The following is a 21,099-nucleotide window of genomic DNA, read 5'->3' as shown; positions in this document are numbered from 1 at the left end:
GTATCTTCCTCAAGCGGGAGTATCCCTCTCTACCCAGTGTGCCTGAAGAGGAATGTGAACAGGATGGACCTGAGAAGCTGCCTGATTCCCCTGACGATGATGACCCATAGCGGAATGAAATGTGTTCTGTATGGACGTCACCATGACTGCTATGACCCATAGCAGAATGAAATGTGTTCTGTATGGACGTCACCATGACTGCTATGACCCATAGCAGAATGAAATGTGTTCTGTATGGACGTCACCATGACTGCTATGACCCATAGCAGAATGAAATGTGTTCTGTATGGACGTCACCATGACTGCTATGACCCATAGCAGAATGAAATGTGTTCTGTATGGACGTCACCATGACTGCTATGACCCATAGCAGAATGAAATGTGTTCTGTATGGACGTCACCATGACTGCTATGACCCATTTTGAATGAAATGTTTATGTTGACTGTATGGAATCGTCACCATGACTGCTATGACCCATAGCAGAATGAAATGTGTTCTGTATGTAAAGATGTGACAATGAAATGTGTTTTTATGACCCAGTATGCAGAATGAAATAACCCATAGCAGTGAAATTTGTATGGACGTCTACCATGACTGAACTATGACCCTTCCAGACCCATTTAATGTTTCTGTATGGGCGTCACCATGACTGCTATGACCCATAGCAGAATTGTTTTAATGATTTACTGTATGAGAGAACTGAAATGTATGACGTCACCATGACTGCTATGACCCATAGCAGAATGAAATGTGTTCTGTATGGACGTCACCATGGTGAATGGTCATTTTGAAGTGTACACTGTTTATGCATTGACTGTTTTCAATCTTCACCAATGCACTGCTCAACCTAGCTTTCACAAATGTTACTTTGTTCCAAATGTAAAGATGTGACAATTAAATGTTTTTTATACAGTATGTGTATTTTTATTGCCAAAAGTAACTCGTGAGCATTTGCTCTTTGACCTACAATTGAACCTTGTTTCTTCCACACACTTTAGATTTTCTGTGAAAAAAAGGCCAGGCAAAACAACCGTTCTGCTAATCCATAGACATGTAATTGTTTTAATGATTTACAGTATGAGAGAACTGAAGTAGTGACAGTTGTCTGTGTAAAATAAAATGCAATACTTTGAAATTATTCATAATGTACACAGGAGCAAGACATGGTTCCCCTATTCCCTATTTAGTGCACTTCTTCATAGGCTCTGGCCAAAAGTAGTGCACTATGTAGGGAATAGGGTGCCATTTGGGATGTCACCACAGTTAAAGAGCAAATACAGTACAAGCTGAAAGAGAACATTAAATGTCCTCACAGGACACCATTCTGGTCATTGGTGAAGGAGCAGTCTGTACGGTAGACAGGGAATTGCAACAGGTTTAGGCTTCTTTAACCAATGGTTTTTGTAAACAATTCAATAACTGGTAATTCAATAATGTCCGTGTGCACTAATTCAATAACTGGTAATTCAATAATGTCCGTGTGCACTAATTCAATAACTGGTCATGTCCGTGTGCACTAAGCACAGGCAGTGATATAGTGGGAGTACTTCATGATTTGTGCTTCAATTGTCACAACCTTCCTCAATAACAAGTAGCCTGTTATGATTCAAACAGAATATTCCAGTTTCACGATCACTTCATGAACAGAATTAAGTTCAGAACCAGGCTACGAATCAAGTGCCCTAAATGCATTTTCATTGACAGTTAAAACATTGTGTGACGAATAGAAGTTTGATTAGTAACAGAATCCCTTTTTGTTCATTTTCACTAGTGTTACTCTTCCCTTGCCTTATAAAGCATGCAGAGTGGGAGGAGTTACTCTTCCCTTGCCTTATAAAGCATGCAGAGTGGGAGGAGTTACTCTTCCCTTGCCTTATAAAGCATGCAGAGTGGGAGGAGTTACTCTTCCCTTGCCCTTTAAAGCATGCAGAATGGGAGGAGTCCCCAGTGTTACTCTTCCCTTGCCTTTTAAAGCATGCAGAGTGGGAGGAGTTACTCTTCCCTTGCCTTATAAAGCATGCAGAGTGGGAGGAGTTACTCTTCCCTTGCCTTATAAAGCATGCAGAGTGGGAGGAGTTACTCTTCCCTTGCCTTATAAAGCATGCAGAGTGGGAGGAGTTACTCTTCCCTTGCCCTTTAAAGCATGCAGAATGGGAGGAGTCCCCAGTGTTACTCTTCCCTTGCCTTTTAAAGCATGCAGAGTGGGCGGAGTTACTCTTCCCTTGCCTTTTAGAGCATGCAGAGTGGGAGGAGTTACTCTTCCCTTGCCTTTTAAAGCATGCAGAGTGGGCGGTGTTACTCTTCCCTTGCCTTTTAGAGCATGCAGAGTGGGAGGAGTTACTCTTCCCTTGCCTTTTAAAGCATGCAGAGTGGGGGGAGTCCCCAGTGTTACTCTTCCCTTGCCTTATAAAGCATGCAGAGTGGGCGGAGTCCCCAGTGTTACTCTTCCCTTGCCTTTTAGAGCATGCAGAGTGGGCGGTGTTACTCTTCCCTTGCCTTTTAGAGCATGCAGAATGGGAGGAGTCCCAGGTGTGTTTGTGCTGTCTTCCCAACTGAACATATTGAACGACACAGGAGGTAGCAAGACAGCACAAAGATCTGGGACTCAGGCTATACAGAGCAAGGCTTGGGTCAATTCCATTTAAATTCAGGAATACACTGATATTCCAATGCACATTTCCTTCAATGAGTAAAAAAGTGTAAATTGGTTTACTTTCTGAATTGATAGGAATTTAAATAGAATTGACCCCAACCCTGAGAGAGCACATATTTTCCCCCTAAACACCAATTATCTTCAAAACGATATGATTATAACACAGTGTTCTTTGGTCAAACAATGAAAGAATGAACATGAATACTTTTAAACTGTAACACTTCTTTAAAAATACTGACATCGTTTTGCTTTCTTTTACTTGAGAACATCCCCTTTAAGTAAAAAATGGGTTTCTTACTCTTTATGATATACTTTGAATTGTTTTAAATTCTCTAGACGAGACTGGAGTTAAAATGCCCGTCACGGACATGTCACGTACAACAGAAACACTGACTTAAGGAAGGTGGGTGAGATTTCAGTTATTATTGGTGTCGTCTGTGGCCAATGGCTGCATGTACCCCAGGGGTTTCAAAAGGTGAGTGTTTGACGAGGTACAAAAAAAAACAAGGAACAGACAGTTGGCACAAGTAACATTAACAACATGATAAGAGTTTTAGTACAAGACAACACTACAGCACATCAAAGGAGCGAGAACAAGATGTTTGGGCCCCCGTGAAGAGAGAGAGAGAGTAAAGAGAGGGAGATAGTTGGGGCAGTGATGGAGGGAGTTTATGTCAGGCCAATCTCCTCCAGGACACTCCGTGGGGCTTCAGCTTCCTAAAGGAGGGAGGGAACAGACAAGAGGACAGTTGAGAAGGATAAAACACTGTAGTCCGTCTGAAGATGGACCAGTTTGATTGGTTAATGGATTGCATACAAGAAACAGGTGTTTGAAGCCTAAATGCAATGACTTGAGTAACTGCTCCAACGCCACGATTAAATACAGCAGATCAGGTAGATGTAACACTTACTTTGGCATCCTAGCAGGAGGTGAAGCACGGAGAGAGAGAGAAAAGCACTGTTTGAATACAACTGACCGCAAGACCAGCTGGTGTAAATCAGAGGAGGCTGCTGGGGGGAGGACGGCTCATAATAAATGGCTGCAATGGAGCGAATGGAAGGGTATCAACTCATGTGGGGCGGCAGGGTAGCCTAGTGGTTAGAACGTTGGGCTAATAACCGGAAGGTTGCAAGTTCAAATCCCCGAGCTGACTGTCGTTCTGCCCCTGAACAGGCAGTTAACCCACTGTTCCTAGGCAGTCATTGAAAATAAGAATTTGTTTTTAACTGACTTGCCTAGTTAAATAAAAGGTTTTCAAAAATGTGTTTGATACCGTTCCACTGATTCCGCTCCAGACATTACCACGAGCCCGTCCTCCCCAGACATTACCACGAGCCCGTCCTCCCCAGACATTACCACGAGCCCGTCCTCCCCAGACATTACCACGAGCCCGTCCTCCCCAGACATTACCACGAGCCCGTCCTCCCCAGACATTACCACGAGCCCGTCCTCCCCAGACATTACCACGAGCCCGTCCTCCCCAGACATTACCACGAGCCCGTCCTCCCCAGACATTACCACGAGCCAGTCCTCCCCAGACATTACCACGAGCCCGTCCTCCCCAGACATTACCACGAGCCCGTCCTCCCCAGACATTACCACGAGCCCGTCCTCCCCAGACATTACCACGAGCCCGTCCTCCCCAGACATTACCACGAGCCCGTCCTCCCCAGACATTACCGTCCTCCCCAGACATTACCACGAGCCCGTCCTCCCCAGCCATTACCACGAGCCCGTCCTCCCCAGACATTACCACGAGCCCGTCCTCCCCAGCCATTACCACGAGCCCGTCCTCCCCAGCCATTACCACGAGCCCGTCCTCCCCAGACATTACCACGAGCCCGTCCTCCCCAGCCATTACCACGAGCCCGTCCTCCCCAGACATTACCACGAGCCCGTCCTCCCCAGCCATTACCACGAGCCCGTCCTCCCCAGCCATTACCACGAGCCCGTCCTCCCCAGCCATTACCACGAGCCCGTCCTCCCCAGCCATTACCACGAGCCCGTCCTCCCCAGCCATTACCACGAGCCCGTCCTCCCCAATTAAGGTGCCACCAACCTCCTGTGTTCCAAATGAGCAATAAAGGAAAGGCACAAAATGTCCAATCCAGACATTAGTTGTGGCTTCAAAAATTGCGCTGTTAACAAGGTATTTAATCAATAATAGCCAGACACATCGGTAGGATTGTCGGCAGGCAAACATGTGACAGTACTTAGCACCTCCGAACAGAGTTGTCACACAGCGAAGTCCTCAGCTTCGTTAAAATACTCCAAACCAGAAGATGGCAATGGATGTCCGTGTGTGTTGCTTTACGGTCTAGTCAATGTTAGCTAGCTGCACTTGCGTTGCAGAATGCCCTTTTTGATACGAGCCAGATGGCCACAGCAAGATATATATTTTTAATTCACTCTCCATAATCGCATACAGCCCATAGATAGACTTTTAGCTAGCTGGCTAACGTAAGCTAAATGTGTTAATGTAATTTCATAATTCCAATATGTTTTCATTAATTGAATTCACTTAGTCTATTTTATGAGAATTTGTAAGATTCTTATTTGCATAAAATAGACAGAGATCAGTCTTATCAAAATTAGATAATAGTATTTATTCTCGGAGCGCGCTGCCATATAACCACCAACAACAGTTTTTTTTACAAAATATGACGTCATAGGTTATAAATTGTCCTTCCTCCTATCAACCAGGATTCCAACCAGTTGAAGAGTTAATTCCAACCCACTAGCTCGCTCACTCCAGACACACTTATCTATTAACTTCTGGAATGGTCACCTTCATCCATCACTATTTAGAAGACAGTTTCAGATAATGGAAAACCCAGGAAAACACTCTCTGCCTTATCTAAACATCCCAGAGCTAAGTTGAGTCGGTTCAACCATAGGTTAACGACCCTTTTTGCTTACTTAAAAACCCACAGTTCCAGTCTTCTCCAACCTGGCTGGAATGGTATTTATTTTATTTAAATTACCCCCTGTTTCGTGCTCCACAATCCCTTCCTTATGAATTAATATTATTAATCAGATATAATAAAACAGAGTATAAGTTTCATTAGTTATAGTTCTATTTAAAATGTAGATATTGTTTAGTCATTATTCATAAAATTCCTAACAATGGTTAGCATGATTCGCTAGCTAGCTAGGTAGGTAAAGGGTCTCTAGGCAGCTGCTTCGTGAAAACTGATCCATTGCGAGTTAATGATGTCACTAGCGACAGTGGCCAGATAGCTAGCTTGGTAAAGCATTTAGTGTTGTGAGCATGGTGCTGCACTTACCACCTCATTCGTTTCATATGATGTGTATGACTGCCAGGCCCAGTTAGTAAGTTAACAAATAGATGGGTTGGTTGTTTAGCAGAGACGTGGTCGGCTTAGATTGGTCTTTTGTCTGAATAAGCAGGTTTTTACCACTAGCCAAGCTTGTTCTGGGAGAGCGAGATCGTTCTTTTTTTTTATTAGACTGTTGACAACATGTAAACTGTATTTCAATGTTTATTGAAAACATAAATAAAAATGTGCACTTGTCTCTCAAACAGAAAGGGTGTCCGTAACGCGCTTTGGTGATTGCATTTCACTTCCTTTGTTATAAAATACATTTTACCAAGACAAATATGATTCTTCATATTCTGAATCGTTCAGTGGGTTCTTTCTCTAACATATCACTAACGCTATATCGAAGAAGTCGGATATCGTAACCTAATACATCCCATAATAAGCACCGAGCTCTGGGGACAGAACGAGATTGAACTAGTTGAAACGAGTCCCCCTACTTCCTCGTTGCCATCTGACCATCCAGAATCACCACACAGCCTTCGGGTCCCATTGAAGAGCTCGCATAGTTTCTGTGACGTTGTTAGCCAAGCCTTGTATAAACTAGTAAACATTATCAGACCTAAAACACAAATCATCCTTCCTCAAGCACAGACTCTTCAGCTAGACGTAAAATATAGAAAGTATGATGCAGCTCTATAGTTTTAGTTGGAACAATTCTGATGAAAAGGGTGGATTAGACTGGAAAAGTACCCCCCCCCCCTAGTCAGATTCTCCAGTGTTTCATGCTGATGGTTGTCATGAATGAGAGCTGAATAGTGAGTGAAGCCTCCTTTATGAACAGAGGCAGTGAGAGCTCAGACAGCCAACCCTGGGGAGGTTCCCATAGCTCAGTCATGTGGATGCAGGCGGTGAGAGCTCAGACAGCCAACCCTGGGGAGGTTCCCATAGCTCAGTCATATAGCTGTGGATGCAGGGAGTGAGAGCTCAGACAGCCAACCCTGGGGAGGTTCCCATAGCACAGTCATGTGGATGCAGGCAGTGAGAGCTCAGACAGCCAACCCTGGGGAGGTTCCCATAGCTCAGTCATGTGGATGCAGGCGGTGAGAGCTCAGACAGCCAACCCTGGGGAGGTTCCCATAGCTCAGTCATATAGCTGTGGATGCAGGGAGTGAGAGCTCAGACAGCCAACCCTGGGGAGGTTCCCATAGCTCAGTCATGTGGATGCAGGGAGTGAGAGCTCGGACAGCCAACCCTGGGGAGGTTCCCATAGCTCAGTCATGTGGATGCAGGTATTGAGAGCTCGGACAGCCAACCCTGGGGAGGTTCCCATAGCTCAGTCATGTGGATAGCTGTGGATGCAGGGAGTGAGAGCTCAGACAGCCAACCCTGGGGAGGTTCCCATAGCACAGTCATGTGGATGCAGGCAGTGAGAGCTCGGACAGCCAACCCTGGGGAGGTTCCCATAGCTCAGTCATGTGGATGCAGGCAGTGAGAGCTCAGACAGCCAACCCTGGGGAGGTTCCCATAGCTCAGTCATGTGGATGCAGGCAGTGAGAGCTCAGACAGCCAACCCTGGGGAGGTTCCCATAGCTCAGTCATGTGGATGCAGGCAGTGAGAGCTCAGACAGCCAACCCTGGGGAGGTTCCCATAGCTCAGTCATGTGGATGCAGGTAGTGAGAGCTCAGACAGCCAACCCTGGGGAGGTTCCCATAGCTCAGTCATGTGGATGCAGGTAGTGAGAGCTCAGACAGCCAACCCTGGGGAGGTTCCCATAGCTCAGTCATGTGGATGCAGGTAGTGAGAGCTCAGACAGCCAACCCTGGGGAGGTTCCCATAGCTCAGTCATGTGGATGCAGGCGGTGAGAGCTCAGACAGCCAACCCTGGGGAGGTTCCCATAGCTCAGTCATATAGCTGTGGATGCAGGGAGTGAGAGCTCAGACAGCCAACCCTGGCGAGGTTCCCATAGCTCAGTCATATAGCTGTGGATGCAGTGAGTGAGAGCTCAGACAGCCAACCCTGGGGAGGTTCCCATAGCTCAGTCATATAGCTGTGGATGCAGGGAGTGAGAGCTCAGACAGCCAACCCTGGGGAGGTTCCCATAGCTCAGTCATATAGCTGTGGATGCAGGGAGTGAGAGCTCAGACAGCCAACCCTGGGGAGGTTCCCATAGCTCAGTCATATAGCTGTGGATGCAGGGAGTGAGAGCTCAGACAGCCAACCCTGGGGAGGTTCCCATAGCTCAGTCATGTGGATGCAGGCGGTGAGAGCTCAGGCAGCCAACCCTGGGGAGGTTCCCATAGCTCAGTCATATAGCTGTGGATGCAGGGAGTGAGAGCTCAGACAGCCAACCCTGGGGAGGTTCCCATAGCTCAGTCATATAGCTGTGGATGCAGGGAGTGAGAGCTCAGACAGCCAACCCTGGGGAGGTTCCCATAGCTCAGTCATGTGGATGCAGGCGGTGAGAGCTCAGGCAGCCAACCCTGGGGAGGTTCCCATAGCTCAGTCATGTGGATGCAGGCGGTAGGAGTGCCTGGAATACCAATGCCACCGACAGGCTGCCAGACGAATAACATTAGCCTAAATACAGCAGTACTATAGACAAACACTTTCAACACAAAACTAAACAAGTCAAGAATGACATATAGGAATCAGAGAGATGGAGAGAGAAAAAGGCCATAACACCAACTCATCTAGGACATAGCCCAGAGAAGTCATCATAGCCCAGAGATGTCATCATAGCCCAGAGATGTCATCATAGCCCAGAGATGTCATCATTACACCATCTCATCTAGGACATAGCCCAGAGATGTCATCATAGCCCAGAGATGTCATCATAGCCCAGAAATGTCATCATAGCCCAGAGATGTCATCTAGGACATAGCCCAGAGATGTCATCATTACACCATCTCATCTAGGACATAGCCCAGAGATGTCATCATAGCCCAGAGATGTCATCATAGCCCAGAGATGTCATCATAGCCCAGAGATGTCATCATTACACCATCTCATCTAGGACATAGCCCAGAGATGTCATCATTACACCAACTCATCTAGGACATAGCCCAGAGATGTCATCATAGCCCAGAGATGTCATCATAGCCCAGAAATGTCATCATTACACCATCTCATCTAGGACATAGCCCAGAGATGTCATCATTACACCATCTCATCTAGGACATAGACCAGAGATGTCATCATTACACCAACTCATCTAGGACATAGACCAGAGATGTCATCATAGCCCAGAGATGTCATCATTACACCATCTCATCTAGGACATAGCCCAGAGATGTCATCATTACACCATCTCATCTAGGACATAGCCCAGAGATGTCATCATTACACCATCTCATCTAGGACATAGCCCAGAGATGTCATCATTACACCATCTCATCTAGGACATAGACCAGAGATGTCATCATTACACCATCTCATCTAGGACATAGCCCAGAGATGTCATCATTACACCAACTCATCTAGGACATAGCCCAGAGATGTCATCATTACACCATCTCATCTAGGACATAGCCCAGAGATGTCATCATTACACCAACTCATCTAGGACATAGCCCAGAAATGTCATCATTACACCATCTCATCTAGGACATAGACCAGAGATGTCATCATTACACCATCTCATCTAGGACATAGACCAGAGATGTCATCATTACACCATCTCATCTAGGACATAGCCCAGAGATGTCATCATTACACCAACTCATCTAGGACATAGACCAGAGATGTCATCATTACACCATCTCATCTAGGACATAGACCAGAGATGTCATCAATACACCATCTCATCTAGGACATAGCCCAGAGATGTCATCATAGCCCAGAGATGTCATCATAGCCCAGAGATGTCATCATAGCCCAGAGATGTCATCATTACACCATCTCATCTAGGACATAGCCCAGAGATGTCATCATTACACCATCTCATCTAGGACATAGCCCAGAGATGTCATCATTACACCATCTCATCTAGGACATAGACCAGAGATGTCATCATTACACCATCTCATCTAGGACATAGCCCAGAGATGTCATCATTACACCATCTCATCTAGGACATAGCCCAGAGATGTCATCATTACACCAACTCATCTAGGACATAGCCCAGAGATGTCATCATAGCCCAGAGATGTCATCATTACACCATCTCATCTAGGACATAGCCCAGAGATGTCATCATAGCCCAGAGATGTCATCATAGCCCAGAGATGTCATCATTACACCAACTCATCTAGGACATAGCCCAGAGATGTCATCATAGCCCAGAGAAGTCATCATAGCCCAGAGATGTCATCATTACACCAACTCATCTAGGACATAGCCCAGAGATGTCATCATAGCCCAGAGATGTCATCATAGCCCAGAGATGTCATCATTACACCATCTCATCTAGGACATAGCCCAGAGATGTCATCATAGCCCAGAGATGTCATCATAGCCCAGAGATGTCATCATAGCCCAGAGATGTCATCATAGCCCAGAGAAGTCATCATAGCCCAGAGATGTCATCATAGCCCAGAGATGTCATCATAGCCCAGAGATGTCATCATTACACCATCTCATCTAGGACATAGCCCAGAGATGTCATCATTACACCATCTCATCTAGGACATAGCCCAGAGATGTCATCATTACACCATCTCATCTAGGACATAGCCCACATACCTCCTGCAGCAGGTCGGCCTGCTCTATAGCCAACAGTACGTTCTTCTTGGAGGTCAGGGTTAGTGTTGGGGTCAGATGTTAGGGGTCAGTGAGGAGTCTTACCTCCTGCAGCAGGTCGGCCTGCTCTATAGCCATCAGTACGTTCTTCTTGGAGGTCAGGGTTAGTGTTGGGGTCAGATGTTAGGGGTCAGTGAGGAGTCTTACCTCCTGCAGCAGGTCGGCCTGCTCTATAGCCTTCAGTACGTTCTTCTTGGAGGTCTCCTGAGCCTCTCCTCCTAGCAGGAACTCATCCAGGATGAAGTAGGCCTTCTCAAAGTTAAAGATGATGTCCAGCTCACACACCTGACATGGAGACAGACACAGACACCAAGAGGGAACACATTGGAAGATTATTTTTCCTAGTCCAAAGTATTTACTCCAAATGGTAAACCCATTTGATCAGCTCCATTAGACACAGGAACAACCAGACCCTGTTCCAATAACAACATGTATACTTCTTCCCCTTCTCACAGATCTGATCATTTGGAAAGGTGCTAAGCAATGGTGCTTTAACATAATGGCCTCTGTCATGATCACCAACAGGACCACTGAGAGAACAGTATGGCCTCTGTCATGATCACCAACAGGACCACTGAGAGAACAGTATGGCCTCTGTCATGATCACCAACAGGACCACTGAGAGAACAGTATGGCCTCTGTCATGATTACCAACAGGACCACTGAGAGAACAGTATGGCCACTGTCATGACCACCAACAGGACCACTGAGAGAACAGTATGGCCACTGTCATGACCACCAACAGGACCACTGAGAGAACAGTATGGCCACTGTCATGACCACCAACAGGACCACTGAGAGAACAGTATGGCCTCTGTCATGACCACCAACAGGACCACTGAGAGAACAGTATGGCCACTGTCATGACCACCAACAGGACCACTGAGAGAACAGTATGGCCACTGTCATGAACACCAACAGGACCACTGAGAGAACAGTATGGCCTCTGTCATGATCACCAACAGGACCACTGAGAGAACAGTATGGCCACTGTCATGATCACCAACAGGACCACTGAGAGAACAGTATGGCCACTGTCATGATCACCAACAGGACCACTGAGAGAACAGTATGGCCTCTGTCATGACCACCAACAGGACCACTGAGAGAACAGTATGGCCACTGGATGTCATGACCACCAACAGGACCACAGAGACAACAGTATGGCCACTGTCATGATCACCAACAGGACCACTGAGAGAACAGTATGGCCTCTGTCATTATCACCAACAGGACCACTGAGAGAACAGTATGGCCACTGTCATGATCACCAACAGGACCACTGAGAGAACAGTATGGCCACTGTCATGATCACCAACAGGACCACTGAGAGATCAGTATGGCCACTGTCATGACCACCAACAGGACCACTGAGAGAACAGTATGGCCACCGTCATGAACACCAACAGGACCACTGAGAGAACAGTATGGCCACTGTCATGATCACCAACAGGACCACTGAGAGAACAGTATGGCCACTGTCATGATCACCAACAGGACCACTGAGAGATCAGTATGGCCTCTGTCATGATCACCAACAGGACCACTGAGAGAACAGTATGGCCTCTGTCATGATCACCAACAGGACCACTGAGAGATCAGTATGGCCTCTGTCATGACCACCAACAGGACCACTGAGAGATCAGTATGGCCTCTGTCATGATCACCAACAGGACCACAGAGAGAACAGTATGGCCACTGTCATGATCACCAACAGGACCACTGAGAGAACAGTATGGCCACTGTCATGATCACCAACAGGACCACTGAGAGATCAGTATGGCCTCTGTCATGATCACCAACAGGACCACAGAGAGACCAGTATGGCCACTGTCATGATCACCAACAGGACCACTGAGAGAACAGTATGGCCTCTGTCATGATCACCAACAGGACCACAGAGAGAACAGTATGGCCTCTGTCATGATCACCAACAGGACCACTGAGAGAACAGTATGGCCACTGTCATGATCACCAACAGGACCACTGAGAGAACAGTATGGCCTCTGTCATGATCACCAACAGGACCACTGAGAGAACAGTATGGCCTCTGTCATGATCACCAACAGGACCACTGAGAGAACAGTATGGCCACTGTCATGATCACCAACAGGACCACTGAGAGAACAGTATGGCCACTGTCATGATCACCAACAGGACCACTGAGAGAACAGTATGGCCACTGTCATGAACACCAACAGGACCACTGAGAGAACAGTATGGCCACTGTCATGAACACCAACAGGACCACTGAGAGAACAGTATGGCCACTGTCATGATCACCAACAGGACCACTGAGAGAACAGTATGGCCACTGTCATGATCACCAACAGGACCACAGAGAGATCAGTATGGCCTCTGTCATGATCACCAACAGGACCACTGAGAACACTATGGCCTCTGTCTTGAACACCAACAGGACCACTGAGAGAACAGTATGGCCTCTGTCATGATCACCAACAGGACCACTGAGAGAACAGTATGGCCACTGTCATGATCACCAACAGGACCACTGAGAGAACAGTATGGCCACTGTCATGATCACCAACAGGACCACTGAGAGAACAGTATGGCCACCGTCATGAACACCAACAGGACCACTGAGAGAACAGTATGGCCACTGTCATGAACACCAACAGGACCACTGAGAGAACAGTATGGCCTCTGTCATGATCACCAACAGGACCACTGAGAGAACAGTATGGCCTCTGTCATGATCACCAACAGGACCACAGAGAACAGTATAGTGTGCAATATGAAGACTCACACTGCCAAAGTACTTATCCAGCAGCTCTACGTATCTGTGGATGATCTCCAGCGTGATGAGCTCATTGTCTTGATCTTCCACCGCACAGCAGAAATACAGGCTGGCGTATCTGGAGGACAGGATAACACAGGGATAAACAACAGAAATACAGACTGGTGTATCTGGAGGACAGGATAACACAGGGATAAACAACAGAAATACAGACTGGAGGACAGGATAACACAGGGATAAACAACAGAAATACAGACTGGTGTATCTGGAGGACAGGATAACACAGGGATAAACAACAGAAATACAGACTGGTGTATCTGGAGGACAGGATAACACAGGGATAAACAACAGAAATACAGACTGGTGTATCTGGAGGACAGGATAACACAGGGATAAACAACAGAAATACAGACTGGAGGACAGGATAACACAGGGATAAACAACAGAAATACAGGCTGGAGGACAGGATAACACAGGGATAAACAACAGAAATACAGACTGGTGTATCTGGAGGACAGGATAACACAGGGATAAACAACAGAAATACAGACTGGAGGACAGGATAACACAGGGATAAACAACAGAAATACAGACTGGTGTATCTGGAGGACAGGATAACACAGGGATAAACAACAGAAATACAGACTGGCGTATCTGGAGGACAGGATAACACAGGGATAAACAACAGAAATACAGACTGGCGTATCTGGAGGACAGGATAACACAGGGATAAACAACAGAAATACAGACTGGAGGACAGGATGACACAGGGATAAACAACAGAAATACAGACTGGTGTATCTGGAGGACAGGATAACACAGGGATAAACAACAGAAATACAGACTGGAGGACAGGATGACACAGGGATAAACAACAGAAATACAGACTGGTGTATCTGGAGGACAGGATAACACAGGGATAAACAACAGAAATACAGACTGGAGGACAGGAAACACAGGGATAAACAACAGAAATACAGACTGGCGTATCTGGAGGACAGGATAACAGAAATACAGACTGGTGTATCTGGAGGACAGGATAACACAGGGATAAACAACAGAAATACAGACTGGAGGACAGGATGACACAGGGATAAACAACAGAAATACAGACTGGTGTATCTGGAGGACAGGATAACACAGGGATAAACAACAGAAATACAGACTGGAGGACAGGATGACACAGGGATAAACAACAGAAATACAGACTGGTGTATCTGGAGGACAGGATAACACAGGGATAAACAACATAAATACAGACTGGCGTATCTGGAGGACAGGATAACACAGGGATAAACAACAGAAATACAGACTGGAGGACAGGATGACACAGAGATAAACAACAGAAATACAGACTGGTGTATCTGGAGGACAGGATAACACAGGGATAAAAAACAGAAATACAGACTGGAGGACAGGAAACACAGGGATAAACAACAGAAATACAGACTGGTGTATCTGGAGGACAGGATAACACAGGGATAAACAACAGAAATACAGACTGGAGGACAGGATAACACAGGGATAAACAACAGAAATACAGACTGGCGTATCTGGAGGACAGGATAACACAGGGATAAACAACAGAAATACAGACTGGAGGACAGGATAACACAGGGATAAACAACAGAAATACAGACTGGTGTATCTGGAGGACAGGATGACACAGGGATAAACAACAGAAATACAGACTGGAGGACAGGATAACACAGGGATAAACAACAGAAATACAGACTGGAGGACAGGATAACACAGGGATAAACAACAGAAATACAGACTGGTGTATCTGGAGGACAGGATAACACAGGGATAAACAACAGAAATACAGACTGGTGTATCTGGAGGACAGGATAACACAGGGATAAACAACAGAAATACAGGCTGGTGTATCTGGAGGACAGGATAACACAGGGATAAACAACAGAAATACAGACTGGTGTATCTGGAGGACAGGATAACACAGGGATAAACAACAAAGGCACTAACCTTGGGCCACATTCTGACAAACATACTTTCGTTCAGCAGGGATGATAATGAATAACAAAAGCATCAGATGTCCTTCACCATTCTGAGAATGAGTGCTGTAACAAAATGGCCCCCTGACTGAGGGTGCCTCCCTAGCAGCAAAGTCTTACTGAGAACCAACCTTCTAAATCTTGGCACAAGTATAGTGGTTTGAGACTACACTACAATTTAGTTGTCAAAACCGTCAATTTCAGGAAGTAAAAACTTTAACAAAGATGGTGAAATTCCCTTCCTGAATTGACCTCAACACTATCAGATGGAGTCCACATTTCCCCCGTCTGTCTGTCTTGTAGATGATATTAAGGTCCCTCCACTCCAGGAAGGAGCACATCATTTCCCACAATTAACCCCATTGTCTGTCTATCTGTCTTTCTCTGACCTCTTGTAGACGATCTTGAGGTCCCTCCACTCCAGGAAGGAACACATCTTGGGCTTACGGGCTAGAATGGTCTGGACCAGGTCCCTGGAGATCTTCTTCCTCTCTTTGTCTGACAGGGGAACATACCACTTCTGCAGCCGCAGCTTACCCTGCCGACTGAACAGCAGCATGAACTGCATCTGGTGGGAGGGAGGAGAGGAGGACAGAGGAGAGGAGAAAGAATGAGAGAGGGACAGCAGAGGAGGAGAGAGAATGAGAGGAGGATAGAGGAAAGGACAGGGGGGAGGACAGGGGGAAGAACAGATGGGGGAGGGGGATGGGGTGGAGAGGAGAGGAGGGAGGGAGAGGGGATGGGGTGAGGAGAGAAAGGGAGAATGATAGGGGACAGAGGAGAAGGAAGGTGAGAGGAGATATGAGAGGAGACTAGGATCAATACAAGTGTAACAGAGGTGGTTTGGTGGGCTTTAGCTCATCGGGATGATTCCGTCTTCAGGCACACAAGAGACTTGAACCCAGGCTGTTCAGTAAAGTGATACAATACAGAGGCAGGGTGAGGGTGTATGTTGGAGCAAGGAGGTAAAGTAGCCAAACATAAATGGTAGTTTGCTTACATAGCTAGTGAAAGGTCTTCTCCATAGTCAAGACCTCATATGGTCTTCTCTGTCTAACCATCTAGCCAACTGAGGATTTGCCTATCAAAACACAGACATTTTCCCACTCATATAACTAGTTAGCCTAGTTGTTGTTAGTTATGTAGCTTATGGCCCTCAGTATATCCATCAAATTTGAGTGTAAAGCTAGCTCAGAGATGGGTGGCTAGCGCTAGCAGCTAACATACACAGTAAGGATGTCTAGCTAGCTACTTTTTCAATGGCTTTTTGTGGACATTATCCGAAGCACAGGACGCTTTTTCGTTCAATATGTGCAATTGCAACGACTGGCCAAACAAATAAGGAGGTAAAACGTACCTTTATCGTGATTGTTGACTCAAAAACACTATGAATTGCAGATTCCAGAAATGTGCAGTCCACCCAGTGAAGTCGAGCGTTCAGCGGGGATGCAGTTAGATCTATTTTGATTGGTTAACACAACTACTGTCCGGATTTTTGATTGGCTTAAAAATCCGTTATTCCAGCCCTTGTTTACTATGCCTGCAGAATGTAAATGGACAAGGTGGGGTCGCACTGGTATCAATCAAAGTATTCTGAAAATATTAAAATATTAGATTGAACAGAATGATGCCGAGGTGATACAAAGACCACACGAAGTAAAAGAGAAAGCAAAGCCGAAAACAAACCAGGCACCGTTTGTTGGTTTAAATCGAGATCTATGTTATGTTAAAAAAAAAACATAACAGATTCTAACAATAATTCATATATGTAATAACCAACTCATCTTCTCTACGTTGGCTGCTCTAGCGCCCCCTTTATGACAACTGTATACCGGACATTCTGTCCACATCAGGAAGAGGAGAGGCACATTGAGAGACCGAGAGAGGAGCAGTAATCTGTTACATGTGAAGGAATGGTGTATGTTGAGCTAAAAACACCTCTGCGACTTGAAGTATTCGGTCATATGTTGACACTGATGCTACTGCGCTGGAGCAACTAGGAGTTTTATGAAATGCGTTGAATGGATGTGGAATTGTTAGCTGCTACTGCAAAGCTGTCAACAGCGATATTTATGCATTGCACAATAACTGATGGGTTCAAGGTAGGTGACTTTCTATACACAGTAATGTTATTTGATTACAGCATACGGCTGTACTTTTACTATTGCGAACGCTTCACATGTATTCAGGACTCACGACTACTGTACCCTACTATAAATGATCCTGCTCTAACTACCTGTCTGTCATCATTTCATATTGACAGATAGAGACGGCAACATGCGGAGCCGCAGTAACTCAGGTGTGAAGCTCGATGGATTCGCCAGGCTCGTTCATGAGACTATTCTATGTCACCAGGTATGTTTCATTATATCACGTACCACTGCCAGACACAATGTCACGTTATGTCATGCGAATAACATTCGTACAGTTACCATTTGCAATGAAAGAAGTCATGCACAATAGGTCTAATGATATTGATACATCAGTAAAATCCCCACAGTCGGCTAAATGTCTGTTACTTATCCCTAGAAAGCCTAGAGTCAATAGCTCTCTGTTTTTAAATGGGCAAACTGTCCTGGCGCGGACTCCCTAAAATAAATAAAAGCTTGGACAAAGGTCAACTTAAAATAGAGAGAGAACATAGAAAGTATTTGTCTTATCTACTCTACTTGAGGTCAGTCAACAGTCTTTCTCTCTCTCTCTCTCAATTCAATTTCAATTTAAGGAGCTATATTGGCATGGGAAACATATGATAAACTAAAGTGAAATAAACAATAAAAAATGAACAGTAAACATTACACTCACAAATGTTCCAAAAGAATAAAGACATTTCAAATGGCATATTATGTCTTTATACAGTGTTGTAACGATGTACAAAAGGGAAAATAAATAAATAAATATGGGTTGTATTTACAATGGTGTTTGTTTTTCACTGGTTGCCCTTTTCTTGTGGCAACAGGTCACACATCTTGCTGCTGTGATGTCACACTGTGGTATTTCACCCAATAGATATTGGATTTGTTTTCAAATTCTTTGTGGTTCTGTGTAATCTGAGGAAAATATGTGTCTAATATGGTCATACATTGGGCAGGAGGTTAGGAAACTGAGCTGCACTTCCATCTCATTTTGTGGGCAGTGTGCCCATAGCCTGTCTTCTCTTGAGAGCCATGTCTGCCTACGGCGGCCTAAAATCATGTTTGACGCAATTTGAAAGCAAAATCTTGTACAGCACTGTTAAGTTTGGGTCAGTCACAGTGGTCAGGTATTCTGCCACTGTGTACTCTCTGTTTAGGGCCAAATAACAATCTAGTCTGCTCTGTTTTTTGTTAATTCTTTCCAATGTGTCAAGTAATTATCTTTTGTTTTGTCATGATTTGGTTGGATCTCAAATCAAATCAAATCAAATATATTTATATAGCCCTTCGTACATCAGCTGATATCTCAAAGTGCTGTACAGAAACCCAGCCTAAAACCGCAAACAGCAAGCAATGCAGGTGTAGAAGCACGGTGGCTAGGAAAAACTCCCTAGAAAGGCCAAAACCTAGGAAGAAACCTAGAGAGGAACCAGGCAGGCTATGTGGGGTGGCCAGTCCTCTTCTGGCAGTGCCGGGTAGAGAGGAACCAGGCTATGAAGGGTGGCCAGTCCTCTTCTGGCTGTACTGGGTAGAGAGGAACCAGGCTCTGAAGGGTGGCCAGTCCTCTTCTGGCTGTACTGGGTAGAGAGGAACCAGGCTATGTGGGGTGGCCAGTCCTCTTCTGGCTGTACTGGGTAGAGAGGAACCAGGCTCTGGGTGGCCAGTCCTCTTCTGGCAGTGCCGGGTAGAGAGGAACCAGGCTATGTGGGGTGGCCAGTCCTCTTCTGGCTGTACTGGGTAGAGAGGAACCAGGCTATGTGGGGTGGCCAGTCCTCTTCTGGCTGTGCTGGGTGGAGATTATTGGATCTAATTGTGTTGCTGTCTTGGGGCTCTGTGGGGTCTGTTTGTGAACAGAGCCCCAGGACCAGCTTGCTTAGGGGATTTATTTTTTTGTACCTTTATTTAACTAGGCAAGTCAGTAAGAAAATGTAATGGCTTTAGAAGCTTCTGATAGGCTAATTGACATAATTTGAGTCAGTTGGAGGTGTACCTATGGATGTATTTCAATGCCTACCTTCATCGCTTTGGATAAAAGCGTCTGCTAAATGGCATATATTATTATTATTATTATTATTATTATTACTTTGCTTGACATCATGGGAAAATCTAAAGAAATCAGCCAAAACCTCAGAAAAACAATTGTAGACCTCCACAAGTCTGGTTCATCCTTGGGAGCAATTTCCAAAAGCCTGAAGGTACCATGTTCATCTGTACAAACAACACCATGGGACCAGTTGGCCATCATACCGCTCAGGAAGGAGAAGTATTCTGTCTCCTAGAGATGAACATACTTTGGTGCGAAAAGTGCAAATCAATCCCAGAACAACAGCAAAGAACCCTGTGAAGATGCTGGAGGAAACAGGTACAAAAGTATCTATATCCACAGTAAAACGAGTCCTATATCGACATAACCTGAAAGGCCGCTCAGCAAGGAAGAAGCCACTGCTCCAACACCAACATAAAAAAAGCCAGACTACGGTTTGCAACTGCACATGGACACAAAGATCATACTTTTTTTGGAAAAATAGAACTGTTTGGCCATAATGACCATTGATATGTTTTGAGGAAAATGGGGGAGGCTTGCAAGCCGAAGAACACCATTCCAACCATGAAGCACATATATATATATATATAGCAGCAGTGTATATATGTATATATATATATATAAAAATATCTAGTGGCCAGCTACAGTGCATTTGGAAACTATTCAGACTCCTTGACTTATTCCACATTTTTTTATGTTACAGCCTTATTTTAAATATATTTTTCCCCTCATCAATCTACACATCATACCCCATAATAACAAAGCGAAAACAGGTTTTTTAAAACATAAAATACCTTATTTACATAAGTTTTCAGACACTTTGCTATGAGACTCGAAATTGAGCTCAGGTGCATCCTGTTTCCATTGATCATCCTTGAGCTGTTCTCTACAACTTGATTGGAGTTCACCTGTGGTAAATTCAATTGTTATGACATGATTTGGAAAGGCACACACCTGTCTATATAAGGTCCCACAGTTGACGGTGCATGTCAGAGCAAAAACCAAGCCACGAGGTCGAAGGAATTGTCCGTAGAGCTCCGAGACAGGATTGTGTCGAGGCACAGATCTGGGGAAGTGTACCAAAACATTTCTGCAGCTTTGAAGGGCCCCAAGAACACAGTGGCCTCTATCCTTCTTAAAGGAAAGAAGTAGAGAGCTGGCCGCCTGGCCAAACTGAGCCAGGGAGGGAACCAAGAACCCAATGGTCAGTCTGACAGAGCTTCAGAGTTCCTCTGTGGAGATGGGATAACCTTCTGCAGAACTCCATCAATCAGGCCTTTATGGTAGAGTGGCCAGACGGAAGCCCCTCCTCAGTAAAAAGCACATGGCAGCCCACTTGGAGTTTGCCAAAATGCACCTAAAGGACCATGAGAAACAAGATTCTCTGGCTACCCAGACCCCTTTTTTACACTGCTGCTACTCTCTGTTTATAATCTATGCATAGTCACTTTAACTCTACCTACATGTAC

General features: G+C 45.5%; 2 protein-coding genes and 1 long non-coding RNA gene across 21 annotated transcripts in view; 2 read left to right on the top strand and 1 right to left on the bottom strand.

Annotated features, from left to right (window-relative positions):
* Nucleotides 1-1,034: 1,034 nt before the first annotated feature.
* On the bottom strand, nt 1,035-16,941 carry LOC118381990 (AP-1 complex subunit sigma-2). The gene is made up of 5 exons (XM_052503164.1): nt 16,809-16,941; nt 15,841-16,019; nt 13,446-13,554; nt 10,826-10,963; nt 1,035-3,371 (listed from the first exon to the last, which is right to left on the bottom strand). Exons 2-5 carry the CDS (start codon nt 16,017-16,019, stop codon nt 3,324-3,326), a joined length of 474 nt encoding a protein of 157 aa, XP_052359124.1. The 5' UTR covers nt 16,809-16,941; the 3' UTR covers nt 1,035-3,323.
* Nucleotides 5,809-8,806, top strand: LOC127919519 (uncharacterized). 19 transcript variants are annotated; one of them, XR_008103204.1, is made up of 5 exons: nt 5,809-6,945; nt 7,070-7,137; nt 7,334-7,395; nt 7,582-8,169; nt 8,232-8,806. It is a non-coding gene; the product is annotated as an uncharacterized LOC127919519 (long non-coding RNA). The 19 variants fall into 19 exon arrangements; XR_008103212.1 differs by having other exon boundaries at nt 7,008-7,137; nt 7,644-8,169; XR_008103199.1 differs by having other exon boundaries at nt 7,008-7,137.
* Nucleotides 16,942-17,091: 150 nt separating the features above from the next.
* The window catches only part of LOC118383818 (uncharacterized), a 48,325-nt gene continuing 44,317 nt past the window's right edge, over nt 17,092-21,099 (top strand). Inside the window, 2 exon segments of the mRNA XM_052503165.1 lie at nt 17,092-17,553; nt 17,715-17,806. Coding sequence (XP_052359125.1) covers nt 17,729-17,806 — 78 coding nt within the window. The 5' untranslated portion in view covers nt 17,092-17,553; nt 17,715-17,728.

This window comes from Oncorhynchus keta, unplaced genomic scaffold (genome assembly GCF_023373465.1).
Source record: "Oncorhynchus keta strain PuntledgeMale-10-30-2019 unplaced genomic scaffold, Oket_V2 Un_contig_16903_pilon_pilon, whole genome shotgun sequence".
NCBI lineage: Eukaryota > Metazoa > Chordata > Actinopteri > Salmoniformes > Salmonidae > Oncorhynchus > Oncorhynchus keta.
Note: the sequence above shows the minus strand (reverse complement) of the source record. Positions and strands in the feature narration are given on the sequence as shown.